The 14,979-nt window shown below is 37.4% G+C and overlaps 1 protein-coding gene across 4 annotated transcripts in view; it reads right to left on the bottom strand.

The window, feature by feature from the left end:
* Positions 1 to 14,979, bottom strand: part of Atp6v1h (ATPase H+ transporting V1 subunit H) — a 172,177-nt gene that overhangs the window by 50,487 nt on the left and 106,711 nt on the right. For all 4 annotated transcript variants that reach the window (XM_087185499.1, XM_004837513.4, XM_004837512.3 and 1 more), the window contains one exon: positions 234 to 412. In XM_087185499.1, the coding sequence (XP_087041625.1) occupies positions 234 to 412 (179 nt within the window). The remainder of the gene's footprint in view (positions 1 to 233; positions 413 to 14,979) is intronic.

Raw genomic sequence — 14,979 nt, 5'->3', positions numbered from 1 at the left:
TATTTGGCAATCTATTCAAATTTTCTTTAAAAACTATGTATGTCAGCACATGCAACTATAATCCTAGCTGCTTGGGAGACTGAAGCAGAAGGATCCCCGGAGCCCCCGAGTTCAAGACCAGCCTGGGCAACATAGCAAGAACCCCACCCCCACCCCATCTTCCAAAACAACTATGCAAGTCAAACACCCAACAAATCCAGTATATAAAAATTTTTAAAATAATAATAACATACCTAAGGTCCTGGACACTCTCACCAAGCTTTTCCAAAAGAAATTTGATATCTTCGCTGATATCTTCATCATCATATTTCTGCTGTTCCAAGTTCTCCAACTGTTTCAGAACTTTGCATTGAATCATAGCCAGAGCATATTCTTGACGGGTTTCTCTTTCAGTTGATTTTTCTAAAAAGTTCTGGCATAGACAAAGACATAATGAGATACCATATAATTTTTTATGTGATGGTCTCAGACCTCTACATTTCCTTTTATACACTCTCACTTCCTTCTATTCTCAGATTTTAACTGTCACTTTTAAGTGAATGGCTTCTTTTTTGACTCTTTACTCTTTCCTGAGTATCTATCAGTCCCTTTTCAGAACCTATTGTGCTTACAAACTGCTACAGTTTGGGTCTGAAATGTCCCCGAAAGGCATTACGTGTCAAAGGCTTGGTCCCCAGCACATGGCATTACTGGAAGGTGGTGGAACGTTTAAGAAATGGCACCTAGTTGGAAGCAGCCAGGTCCATCCCTTGATGGGGATATTGGGACTATAGCCTGACTCCTCCCCCCTACACAAACACACACACACACACACACACACACACACACACACACACCCTCTCTACTTCCTGGCTGCCATGAGATGAGCTGCTTCCCCTATTACATGCTTCCCACCATTATGAGCTACGTCACCATGAGCCCAAAGGAGGTGAGGCCAAGCAACCACAGACAGAAACCTCTGAAACTCTGAGCCAAAATAAACCTTTCTTCCTTATGAGTTAATTACCTGAGTTAATTATCTTATGAGTTAATTATTCTGCCAGTGATGGAAAGTTGATTGACACACATCCTTACTGGCTTACTAGACTTCTTTAATTACTGACCCCATTGTGCCTTACAACACTGAACACATTTAAAACTAAATCCATCACAATGGTTTCTCGTAGCCCCACTCCTGAGCACACCACAGTGCACTCTCGCTTTGCTGCTCTCTTAGTGCACATCTCTTTAGTTTCCAGTCAGTCATGTATTCCCACCTCTCTAATCAACTTACAAGTGTACACAAAGAAGAATAATTTAAAAGTCTCTTGTTCAAACAATTATTTTTAAAATTTTATGATGTTAAAGCAAATTCCCCAGCCTTCCTCTGTGCTTTTCTATTCTTATGAGTACTTATAAACACAGCAGAGTTAATGTGAAATAGGAAGAAAAGGGGCAAAGGGGAAGGAAGTGGGAGGGCTAGGGGAAAGGAAAGAAGGGTATGGAATTAATATGAGAAAATGGAAAAACAGGAACAAAATCTTTGCAAATAGGGAGGAATGGAGGGGTTGAAGGGAGGGCTGGGCAAGGGTGAAAAATAAGAACCAAGAGAGACTATGTAAAGGTGCAAATTTCCAATGATGAATGTCATTATATTGTATACCTAAAATTTACCAATGATTAGAATGAATAATGGATAATGCAAAATAGGAATAAAATGTCCAAAGGGGTAGGGGTAGTGGGAGGGGCAGGGGAAAGGAAAGAAGGGAAAGGAAAAATGATGAGAAATTGAAAAAATGGAAATAAAATCATTGTAAATAGGGAAGGGTGGAGGGGGTGAAGGGAGGGCTAGGAATGGGGAAAAAATAAGAACCAAGATGCATGATGTAAAGGTACAAGTTCCCAATGAGAAATGTAATTGTGTTGTATACCTAAAATGTACCAATGAAAGAATTAAAAAAAAAAAAAACAGCAAAGGAACCTATGAATTTAAAAAGACAAACTGTTCATTGAATTAACCCATATTTCTGAGCAAAGACCAAGCTAGTACCTAGGAACAAGAACAAACAAGATATGTTTCCTGCTCCCAAGAAAGTTCCTTTCACCAAATTCTCTGAAATCCCCCCTCCAAAAAAACTCCAAATAATTTGTACCCAAATTTGAAGTTTCTTCTTGCAAGCAAGTGAACACTCTCGTAAATATGCTAAATAAATACTGAAAGAGATGTTGCTCGGCATGTGTAAGTCAGTGAGATCAGTACCAGTACTCTTCTTTCCTTTACATTTCCACCAAATTTTAAGTCCTGTGGGAGTAATATCTCATTCTTCTTTATATCAGAGTGCCTGGCTCAGTATTTAGCCCAGAGTTGATAGTTAATAAAATATTTGTGAACCTGACATTGCTCCTCACTGCTTACATCTATAACATCACAAATTTCTTGCAATCTTTTTATTACAAATATAAGGTGAGTAGAATAGCAAGAGGAACATCACTGTCAAGCTGACAAAAAGTTTGCTTGAGGGATATTTTTGTTAACATAAAATTGAATGTAGAATTCTGGGTTTACAGTGTGAAGACAAGAAGACAAAACTGAAGCATAGGCACCACAGTGACCTCAGGAAGTTCTCAGAGACTACAGCGGCTGTCAAAGCTTCCATCTGTTTAAAGTAGAAGGCATTCATTTTTTTGGTCAATGTAATTTGGAAGATTTATCCTAAGTCAGAAAATGTGCCTCTCATCTAAATAAAACAAAGTGTGAGCTCAAGACAAAAAAAAAGTTTTCATAATAAAAATCATAATTTAAAAAAGCCATGTTTCATGCTGGAATTTTAAGCTGTCATTATGAAATAATTATTGAAAAGAACAAAACTAATTTTGTGATGTGATATGTTCATCAGATTACTTCTGAATTTCTAGTATTATCATTTTATCTTTCATGTAAAATATTGCAAACAAAACATTTAATGGCTGAATTTTAACTTTTAAATACACCCCAACTCCAAATGGCAAAGAAGCTCCTACTGGATAAAGCCTCTCACTGAAAATAATTCTAAAATCTAGATGCGCTATAAAGAAACTCTCTGAAGACACAGAGGGAACCAGAAACTAGAAGGAGTCTATACTTTATAAAAAAAAATAATAATAATAAAACATGGCACTAGAATTTCTGGTTTTATAAGGTTTTCTCCTAAGGAAAAGCCCCAGTCAGAAAAATTCACATAGGGCCGGGGATTTAGCTCAGTGGTGCCAGTGCCTGACTCGAAAGCGCAAAGTCCCAAGTTCGATCCCTAGTACCAAAAAGAAAAGAAAATTTCACATAAAACTCAGTAGAAAACTAAACTCTCATTTGTCTGAAGAAACACTGGACAGTTCAGTGATCACAACCTCTAGAAAGTGAGGGTGAAAATCACAGCAAGACCAAGAAAGGAGCTGCAGATTCTGCTCATGAACTCTTCCCAAATCTCTGGCTAACCACTGAACTATACACACAAGGAAGCACTGCAAGCAGCATAGCTGTGCCAAAAAGACCTTAAGAGGTCAGAGATGGTGCCTACCAAAGAAGACAGAGCTCAGAGACCGAGGCTAGCAAGTTAAGCATCTGCTAAAAACTCAGATTCTCAACAGAGTATCTAACATGTATCATTTCTGCATTCATTTCAACATTTCCAGATTTCCACCTTAGTAGGCAAGTGAAGAAACAGAAAAATGTGATCAATACACCAGGGAAAAGTCAATTAAGGGAGACAAACTATGAGATGAATTCAATTTTAGAACTGGCAGAAAAAGACTTAAAAGTCCAAAGAAAATACACTAATAGAAGAACTAAAAGGAAAGCATAGCAGAAACATATGCTATAAATTTCCAAATGAAAATCCCAGAAATAAAAAAAAATACGAAATATTTAAATTTACTAATGAGCTCAAAAGTAGACTGGCGATGAGACAGGAGTCAGTGTACAGAAAGACAGATGGACAGAAATTATTCAGTTTCACCGTTAGATGGAAAAAAACGCTATCCTCTCACCGAAAGAAAATGAACTTGTAGCACACTATACGTCTAAATTAAGCATAACTGGAGTCTCAGAAAGCAAGGAAGAGTAAAACGGTGCATGAAAAAAATCTGAAAATATAATGGTCAAAATTTTCCAATTTTAATAAAAGGTGTAAATGCATATATTGTTAAGCTCTATAAAAACTAAGAAGGAGAAATAAAAATAAAATTAAACTCAGATACATCATAATTAATCTTCAAAAAAATCAAACATAATGAAGACATTTTTAAAGTGTTCAGGGAAAGACATCTTAAATATACAGGGAAACAAAGTACAAATAAAGTCTGACTTATCAGAAACAACAGAAAGGTCGAAGGACAACAGAACATGTTTAAAATTCTGATAGAAAAAAACTATGAACACAATTTTATACATAGCAAAAGTATCCTTTAATGATGAAGGTAAGAGAGCTGCCCCAGCTCAGAGGAGGTGAACCTTCTGGGCTGCCATATCACCACCTCCAGCACCAAGGAGCACAGCTGCCCTCGGCCCAGAGAAAGTGAGTCTTCCAGGCCACCGAACCACCACGCCCAGCACAGAGGAAGGGAGCCACCAGGCCGCCAGCAGCATACATTCCCCCCACCCCCACTGAAATGAGAAGACACATAAACAAGCCCCAGAAGCACTCTCCCAAATCATCTAAAGTAAACCTTAGGGAAACGAGATGGAACACTGTGAAATTCAAGCACCTGGACTTCCTGAACTGGCAACAAAAGAGGATATGGAAAAAATGATATCAGAAATAATTTCTCAGAAAACAGCAGGGATTGTGCCGATAATACAGGACATGATTAATAAGTCTAGAAAGGACACAGATGAAAAAATAGAGGAGCTGAAAAACATGATGGAATTCCAACATAGGAAACAAATGGAATCCATAAAACAGATGCAAAGAGATTTCCAGGAGACTGAAATCTCCACTGAAAGTTTACGCACCAGAATGAGCCAATGTGAGGACAAAATTTCAGATATAGGAGATAAGATTGCAATTAGTGACCAGGAAAACAAAAATTTCTTTAAAAGTGTAAGGGAACGTAACAAATCAATCCAGCAGCTGTAGACAATGCAAAGAAGAATAACATAAGACTGATCAGAGTGAATGAAGAAACAGGAGAGAGTGCAGATGACATAAAAAAAACTGTTGACAGAAATGAGGGCAGAAAACTTCCCAAGTAGGGGAAAAGAACTTGACATACAGATAAGTGAGGCATATAGGACTGCAACTAGCCTTGAACAACAACAAAAAAATCTACATATAGCCACACAATTGTTAAGATTCCTGAAACCGAAGAGAAGACTAAAATTATACAAGCAGTGAGAGAAAAACAAAATTACATACAAAGGAAAGCCCTTCAGAATCACAGCAAACTTCTCAATGCAAACCCTCAAGGCAAGAAGAACTTGGAGTGACCTATTTCAAGTCCTAAAAGAAAACAGACTCCACCCCAGACTGAAGTAACCTGCAAAACTATCTTTCAAAATGGATGGAGAAATAACACACTTTCATGGCAAAGAGCACCTTAGGAACTTCATGAATACCAAACCAGCATTCCAAAAAATTTTAGACAATATCCTAGGAAAAGACAATGAGGATCACAACCCCAGGAAGCACAGTAGAATTAATCCAACAGGCATGACAAGAAATTAAATGCAAAGGGGGAAAGTCCAACAAAAAGAAAAAGTCATGACAATGATAAGCCAATATGTATCAGTTATAACTATCAATGTTAATGGTCTCAATTCACCAATCAAAAGAAATAGACTGGCAGAATGGGTCAAGAAGCAAGATCCAACAACATGCTGCATACAAGAAACACACATAATTCAAAAAGAAACTCATATACTGAAAGTAAAAGGGTGGAAAACAATACTCAATGTGACAGGAACCCAAAAAAAAGCAGGAGTAGCTATCCTTTTTGCAGATCAAGTGGATTTCAAACCAACACTAATTAAGAGAGATAAAGAAGGACACTACATCATCATAAAGGAAACAATCCAAAAGGAAGAGATGACAATCATAAACACATATGCACCTAACACTAGTGGAACCAACTATATAAAACAAATACTAATGGACATTACAAGTCAAATAAGGACTAATACATTGGTAGTGGGGGACCTCAATACCCCATTGTCACAAATAAATAGATAAACTAGACAGAAAACAAGCAACAAAATACTAGAACTCAATCAAACTCTTCAGCAAATGAACTCAACAGATATTTACAGAGTGTTCCACCCTACAAAATAAGAATACACATCCTTTTCAGCTGCACATGGGTCATTCTCCAAAATAAACCACATACTCACTTACAGAACATTTTTAGGTAAGTGCAAAAGAATTGAAGTTATCCCCTGTATATTATCAGACCACAGTGCCAAGAAATTGGAGATCAATACAAAAGAAACCGCAAGAATTTTATAAACACATGGAAAATGAACAACACACTTCTAAATAACCAATGGGTCACAGAGAAATTAAAGAAGAAATCAGACAGTGCCTTCAATTAAATGACAATGACAATACACCATATTGGAATCTAGGGGACACAAAGAAAGCAGTCTTACGAGGGAAATTCATAGCAGTGAATACACATATTAGGAAAACAGAACAAGCCGAATTAAACAACCTGATGCAAACCTCAACTTTCTAGAAAAAGAAGAGCAGGACAAACCCAAACCTCATACAAGGGAGGAAATTATAAAGATCAGAGCAGAAATCAATGCAATGGAGACTAAGAGAATGATACAAAAAATAAATGAAGCCAAGAGTTGGTTCTTCGAGAGAATCAACAAAATTGACAAACCCTTATCCAACCTTATCATAAAAAGGAAAGAAAACGCCCAAATCCATGCAATAAGGAATGAAAAGGATGAAATTACCATGGACCCAGCAGAAATCCACACCATCATCAATACCTACTTCGAGAACCTATAGGCCACTAACATGGAAAACACAGAAAAAATGGACAGATTCCTAGATAGGTATGAATTACCAAAGCCGAACGAAGAAGACCTAAAAATTCTAAACAACCCAATATCAATCAATGAAATTGAAAATGTAATTAAAAACTTACCAACTAAGAAAAGCCCGGGTCCTGATGGCCAAATTCTACAAGACATGTAGAGAGGAAATACTGCTACTACTGTTTAAACTCTTCAATGACATTGAAAGGGAATCAAAACTCCCGAATCCATTCCTAAAAGCAAACATCACCTTGATCCCCAAAGCAGAGAAAGACCCAACCAAAAAAGAGAACTATAAGCCCCACCTTCATCCTGTGCTCCTCTCCGGGGTTAGCCAAGCAGTGTGAAGCTCCTTGGCTGTGTTCCAGTTCCTGCTTACCGCACAGTGAGGTCCCAGGAGTGGCTTGGATCCCCACCTTCATCTGGTGCTCCGCTTAGCTGCGCAGGTGCCTGCAAGGCCCAATTCCAACCCCACCCCACCCCCGTGTTCCGGCTCTTCTGCTACCTGCTCCCACACTACAGAGGCACAGGGGATTATACTTCACATAGTTAAATGTGATAGATTAATAACTACCATAAATTGTCATTTTCTAAGCAGCGTTTGAAGCTATGGTATTGCTGATTGTAACATTTGGCCTACCATGTTGGGATTGATCTAATCAGTTTTCCTTTCCTGGTATAAGGAAAATAAAATAGCCTCAGAGTCATTAGAGCCTCAAAACCTAAACACAAGCCGTATCTGGAAGACACCTCTGAAAAGCAATCATTCCACAAGGGTTTTAAACACAAGCAACAAAGATACCTGCATAAAGCAATTTTGAAATATCAACCAGGGAATTAAACCAAGGAAGGTACCAAAAACAAAAATGAGAAGACATTTAAGCAAGGCACAAACGCAGGCTTCCAGGCCACAAAAAAGGAAATTCTGGGGGAAATGAGGTGGAAAAGTCTGATAATCAACCACCTGGACACCCTGAACTGATAGCACAGGAAGTAACAAAGCAGATAAATGATGCTCTAGAAAAATTCAAAGCAGAAATACTCTTCCAGATAACTACAGAGATGGTGAGTAGAGTGAAAAGACATGATTAGAGGCTCTAGAGCAGAAACAAAAGAAAATAGATGAGATGAGAAACATGCTGGAAGCCATGAATGCCCAGCATAAGAAATGGAAAGCATGATCGCTCAACATAAGAAAGAAATGGAATCCATGAAACAGATTCAAACAGATATTCAGGAGATTTAAAACTCCACTGAAAGCATGCAGAGGAGACTAAGAGAATCTGAAGACAGAATATCAGATATAGAAGACAGGATCGCAGTTAAGGACCGTGAAAACAGAGATTTTTTTAAAGATAGTAAGGGACCATGAGAAATCAAGCCAACAGCTGCTAGATGATGCAAAGAAGAATAACATAAGACTGATAGGAGTCCACGAAAAAGCAGGAGAAAGTACAATTGACATAAAAAAAACTGTTCACAGAAGTAATAGTAAAAAACTTCCCAGACAGAGGTGGAGAATTGGACACACAGATAAGTGAGGCACATAGAACTCCACCCAGCCACAATCAAAAAAAATCTACACCTAGACATATAATAGTCAAGATCCCAGAAACCCAGCAGAAGAACAAAATTCTACAGGCAGGTAGAGAAAAGAAACAAATCACCTACAAAGGAAAGCCCATCAGAATCACAGCAGATTTCTCAACACAAACCCTCAAATCAAGGAGAGCCTGGAGTGAAGTATTTCAAGCCCTAAAAGAAAATAACTTCCAACCTAGACTGTTGTATCCGGCAAAATTATCTTTCAAAATCCATGGGGAAATTAGATATTTTCACAACAAAGAACACCTGAGAAATTTCATGAACACCACACCAGCACTCCAAACAATTTTAAGCAATATCCTAGAAAAAGACAATGAAGGTCACAACTCCATGAGGGCCAACAGAGAGAAGACACCACACAAGGTAAGGCACTAAAGGGAATGGGGGAAAAATAAGAAAAGAGCCAACAACAATAAAACATCATGGCAAGAATGAGTCAATATCTCTCAATTATAACTATCAATGTTAATGGCATAATTTCACCAATCAAAAGAAACAGACTGACAGAATGGATTAAGAAGCAAAACCCAGCGATATGTTGTATACAAGAAACACATCTAACTCAAAAGGAAATTCATAGACTGAAAGTAAAAGGATGGAAAACAGTTCTCCACACAACAGGAACTCAGAAAAAAACAGGGGTAGCAATCTTATTTGCAGACAAAGTAGATTTCAAACCAAAACTAATTAAGAGAGACAAATATGGTCACTACATCATTGTGAAGGGAACAATCCAAGAGGAAGAGATGACAATCCTAATTATTTATGCACCAAATACGAATCCCCCCAACTATACAAAACAAATATTAATGGAGATGAAAAATCAAATAAACAATAACATAATTTTAGTGGGGGACCTCAACACCCCTCTATCACAAATAGATCATCTAGGAAAAAAATTAACAATGAAATTCTAGAAGTGAACCAAGCTATTGAACAAACGGACTTAATAGATGTTTACAGAGTGTTCCACCCCACAAAATCAGAATACACATTCTTTTCAGCTGCACACGGGTCATTCTCCAAAATAGATCACATGCTAGCTCATAGGGCAAATCTAAGTAAATGTAAAAGAATTCAAGTTATCCCCTGTATATTATCATACTGCAGTGCAATAAAATTGGAGATCAATAACATAAGAAACTGGAAAACACCCACAAAAACATGGAAATTGAATAAAAATTGGAATAGAAGGTCTTTATCTCAACCTGATTAAGGCTATCTATGAAAAACCAACAGCCAACATCATATTAAATGGTCAAAAACTGAAAACTTTCACACTAAAATCAGGAACAAGACAAGCATGCCCACTATCACCACTCCTGTTCAATATTGTTCTGGAAACATTAGCCATAGCAATTAGACAAGAGAAAGAAATAAAAGGAATAAAGATAGGAAAGGAAGAAGTGAAACTGTAATTATTTGCTGATGATATGATACTTTACATAGAAGACCCAAAAAAGTCAGTCAAAAGTCTTCTAGAGCTAATTGACAGATTCAGTAGAGTAGCTGGATATAAGGTCAACACTCAAAAAACAATAGCATTTTTATCTTCAAATAGCAGACCCATTGAGAGAGAAATTTGGGAAATAATTCCTTTCACAATAGCATCTAAAAAAATGAAATATCTAGGAATCAACCTAACAAAGGAAGCAAAAGACCTACACTGAAAACTTCAGCACTCTGAAGAAGGAGATCAAAAAGGACATAAGAAAATGGAAAGATATCCCTTGTTCCTGGGTAGGAAGAATCAATATAGTGAAAATGGCCATATTTCCAAAACTACTATATAGATTTAATGCAATACCGATTGAAATTCCAACAATACACTTCACAGAACTAGAGAAAACAATCCAAAAATTCATTTGGAAGCAGAAGAAACCCAGAATAGCAAAAGCAATTCTAGGCAACAGAGACATGGCTGGGGGTATCACAATCCCCAACTTGAAACTATACTACAAAGCTACTGTGATAAAAACAGCATGGTACTGGCAAAGAAACAGACCCGAAGATTAGTGGAATAGATTCGAAGATGCAGAAACAACTCCAGACACACTCACCCACCTCATCTTTGACAAAGGAGCCAATCGCCCTCATTGGAGAAAAGATAGCCTGTTCAATAAATGGTGTTGGAAAAACTGGATTTCAACCTGCCAGAGATAAAAACTAGACCCATACCTATCACCATGCACTAAACTAAGATCGAAGTGGATTAAAGAGCTAAATATCAAGACAGAAACAGTAAACTTGTTGGAAGATAACTTAGGTATAACTCTCAATAACATTGGCATAGGAAAAGACTTTATGAACAAAACTTCAGTAGCATGGGTGCTAACACAAAGAATCAACAACTGGGATCTCATCGTATTAAAAAGCTTCTGCACTGCAAGAGAAACTACCAACAGAGCTAACAGACAACCTACACTATGAGAAGAAATTTTTAGCAGCTGTACCTCAGACAAAGGACTACTATTGAGAATATATAAAGAACTGAGAAAAATCAGACCCCCCAAATTCAAAGGCCCAATTAAAAAATGGGCATCTGAAATGAACAGACATTTCCCAGACAAAGAAGTAAAAGCAGCAAATAAATATATGAAAAAATGTTCAACATCACTGGTCATTCGAGAGATGCAGATGAAAACAACACTGAGATTCCACCTCACCCCACAAAGAATGGCTGCTATCAAGAAATCAACCAATAACAAATGCTGGCAGGGGTGTGGAGAGAAAGGAACCCTTCTCCACTGTTGGTGGGAGTGCAGACTGGTGCAACCACTGTGGAAATCAGTACGGAGATACCTCAAAGAAGTAGGACTAGAGATCCCATTTGACCCAACTTTTCCCCTGCTATCTTTCCCAAAGAATTAAAAGAATCACACCACAGTGATATATGTGTACCTATGTTTATAGCAGCACAATTTGTCATAGCTAAGGTCTGGAAACAGCCCAAGTTCCCATCAAAGAAGATGTGTTTTTTTATAAAATGGAGTACTACTCAGCCATAAAGAATGAGAAACTAGAGTCATTTATAGCTAAATGGATGCATATTGAGGTCATACTCTTAAGTGAAATAAAGAGGACACACATGTGTATATACCGAATAGTATCTCTAGTGTGAGAAACTGAGAGTGTAAATAAAGATGAAAATGATTAAAATGAATAATTGATAATTTGAAATAGGAAAAGGTCCAAAGGTGTAGGGGTGGTGGAAGGGGAAGAGGAAAGGGAAGAAAGGAAAGGAAAAATTATGAGAAAAAAAAAAGGAAACAAAGTCTGTGTAAATAGGGAAGGGTGATGGGGGTGAAGGGTACATAGGTAATGGGGGAAAAAATAAGAACTAAGATAGATCATGTTCAGGTACAAACACCCAATGATAAATGTAAATGTATGGTATACCTAAAATGTACCAATTAATATATAAATTTTTTTTAAAAAAAGATAACTATAGGCCAGTCTCACTAATGAACACAGATGCAAAAATCCTCAATAAGATACTGGCAAATAGAATGCAAAACATCATCAAGAAGATCATATACCCTGACCAACTGGGATTCATCCCAGAGACGCAGGGATGATTCAACATACACAAAATCAAGAAATGCAATATACTACATCAATGGAGCCAAGGACAAAATCCATATGATCATCTCAATAGATGCAGAAAAAGCATTTGACAAAATCCAACATGTATTTATAATAAAAACCCTACATAAAACTGGAAGAGATGGTCTCTACTTCAATCTGATAAAAGCCATCTATGAAAAACCACCAGCCAATATCATACTAAATAGTCAAAAACTGAAGTCTTTCACACTAAAATCAGGAACAAGACAAGGATGTCCACTATCACCATTTGTGTTCAATCTACTCTTGGAAAAATTACCCACAGAAATTAGACAAGAGAAAGAAAAAAAAAGGAATAAAGATAGGAAACAAAGAAGTCAAACTGTCGTTATTTGCAGATGACATGATACTCTATATAGAAGACCCCAAGAACGCCACCAAAAGTCTTCTAGATTTAATAACCAAATTGAGTAAAGTAGCTGGATACAAGGTCAACACACAACAATCAATGGGTTTCCTTTCCAGGAACAACAGACTCACTGAGAGAGAAATGGTGCAAACAATTCCTTTCACAATAGCATCCAAAAAAATGAAATACCTAGGAATCACCCTAAGAAAAAAAATCAAAGACCTCTTCTCTGAAAACTATAGCACTCTGAAAAGAGAGATTGAAGATGATATCAAAAAATGGAAAGACATCCCTTGCTCCTGGTTAGGAAGGACCAACATAGTGAAAATTGGCCATACTTCCAAAACTAGATTCGCTGCAATCCCAATTGAAACACCACCAGCATACTTCATAGACGTTGAGAAAACAATCCAAACCTTCATTTGAAGAGACCTAAAATAGGAAAAGCAATTCTAGGCAACAGAGACATGGCAGGGGGTACAACAATTCCCAACTTGAAACTATACTACAAAGCCACTGTGATAAAAACAGCATGGTACTGCCAATGAAACAGACCTGAGGACCAGTGGAACAGATTAGAAGATGTAGAAACAACACCAGACACACTCAGCCACCTCATCTTCCACAAAGGAGCCAAACACCCTCACTGGAGGAAAGATAGCCTCTTTAATAAATGGTGCTGGAAAAATTGGGTTTCAACTTGCCAAAGATTAAAACTAGACCTATATCTCTCACCATGCACTAAACTAAAATCAAAAAGGATTAAAGATCTAAATATTAAAATAGAAAAGCTGACCCGGCTGGAACAGAGGTTAGGTAGAACCCTTGAAGACATCGGTGTAGGAAAAGATTTTATGAACAAAACCTCAGTTGCCCGTGATCTAGCACACACAATCAAAAAGCAGAATCTCTTCTTACTAAAAAGCTCCTGCACAGCAAGAGAAACCACCAGCAGTGTGAAGAGACAACCCACAATGTGGGAAAAGAATCTTCACCTGCTTTTCCTCAGACAAAGGTCTACTATCTCGAATCTATAAAGAACTGAAAAAGATCAGACCTCCCAAATTTAAAGACCCAATCCAAAAATGGGCATCTGAAATGAACAGACATTTCTCAGACAAAGAAGTAGAAATAGCAAATAAATACATGAAAAAATGTTCAACATCACTGGTCATTCGAGAGACACAAATGAAAACAATGCTGAGATTCCACCTCACACCAGAAAGAATGGCTGCTATCATGAAATCAACCAATAACAAATGCTGGCGGGGCTGTGGGGAAAGAGGAACCCTGCTCCACTGCTGGTGGGAGTGCAGACTGGTGCAACCACTGTGGAAATCAGTATGGAGATATCTCAAAGAACTAGAACTGGAAGTCCCATTTGACCCTGCTATTCCCCTGCTGGGGATCTTCCCCAAAGAATTAAAAGAATCATACCACAGTAATATATGTGCACCTATGTTCATAGCAGCACAATTTGTAATAGGTAAAACTTGGAAGCAGCCCAAATGCCCATCAACTGGAGACTGGATAAAGAAAATGTGGGTTTTTTATAAAATGGAGTACCACTCAGCCATAAAAAATGAGAAATTAGTGATATTTATAGCTACATAGATGCACATTGAGGCGATACTCCTAAGTGACATAAATAGGACACACTTGTGTAAATACCAAATAGTTTCTCTAGTGTGAGAAACTGAAAGTGTAAATAAGGCCTAAAAGGTATAACAGATAATGTGAAATAGGAAGAAAAGGGGCAAAGGGGAAGGGGAAGTTTGAGGGAGGGATAGGGGAAAGGAAAAAAGGGAATGGAATTAATATGAGAAAATGAAAAACTGGAAACAAAGTCTTTGTAAATGGGGAGGGATGGAGGGTTTGAAGGGAGGGCAGGGGAATGGGGAAAAAATAAGAACCAAGAGAGATTATGTAAAGGTGCAAATTTCCAATGACTAATGTCATTGTATTGTATACCTAAAATGTAGCAATAAAATTAATTTTAAAAATAATAAAGGTAAAATAAAACCATTCTTATATAACAAAATTAAAATAATCACAAACTGACATGAACTCTAGAAGTTATTCTCTAGCAAGGTTGGCAAACTTTTTCTGTGAAAGGTCAAAAAATAAATATTTGTGGCTTTGTGGTCTCTATCGCAACTACTCAGTTTTGCTGTTACTGTGTAAATCATCCACAGAAAATACATAAACATACGAACTTAGTGTTGTAGGAACCTTTAGTGGCAGGTCAGATTTAGCCCTAGGTACTAGAGTTTGCTGACTCCTAGGCTAAAGGAAATTCTGCAGCTAAAGGGAAATGAAACCACCAAATGAAAAGCTCGATCTTCAGGAAGAAAGGAAACTGTAGATACAGTGTATAGTAGCTAGATTAATACAAAAGACT

This window comes from Heterocephalus glaber, unplaced genomic scaffold, assembly GCF_053883595.1.
Source record: "Heterocephalus glaber isolate CG9 unplaced genomic scaffold, H.glaber_assembly_v1.0 deba00000281, whole genome shotgun sequence".
Lineage (NCBI taxonomy): Eukaryota > Metazoa > Chordata > Mammalia > Rodentia > Bathyergidae > Heterocephalus > Heterocephalus glaber.
Note: the sequence above shows the minus strand (reverse complement) of the source record. Positions and strands in the feature narration are given on the sequence as shown.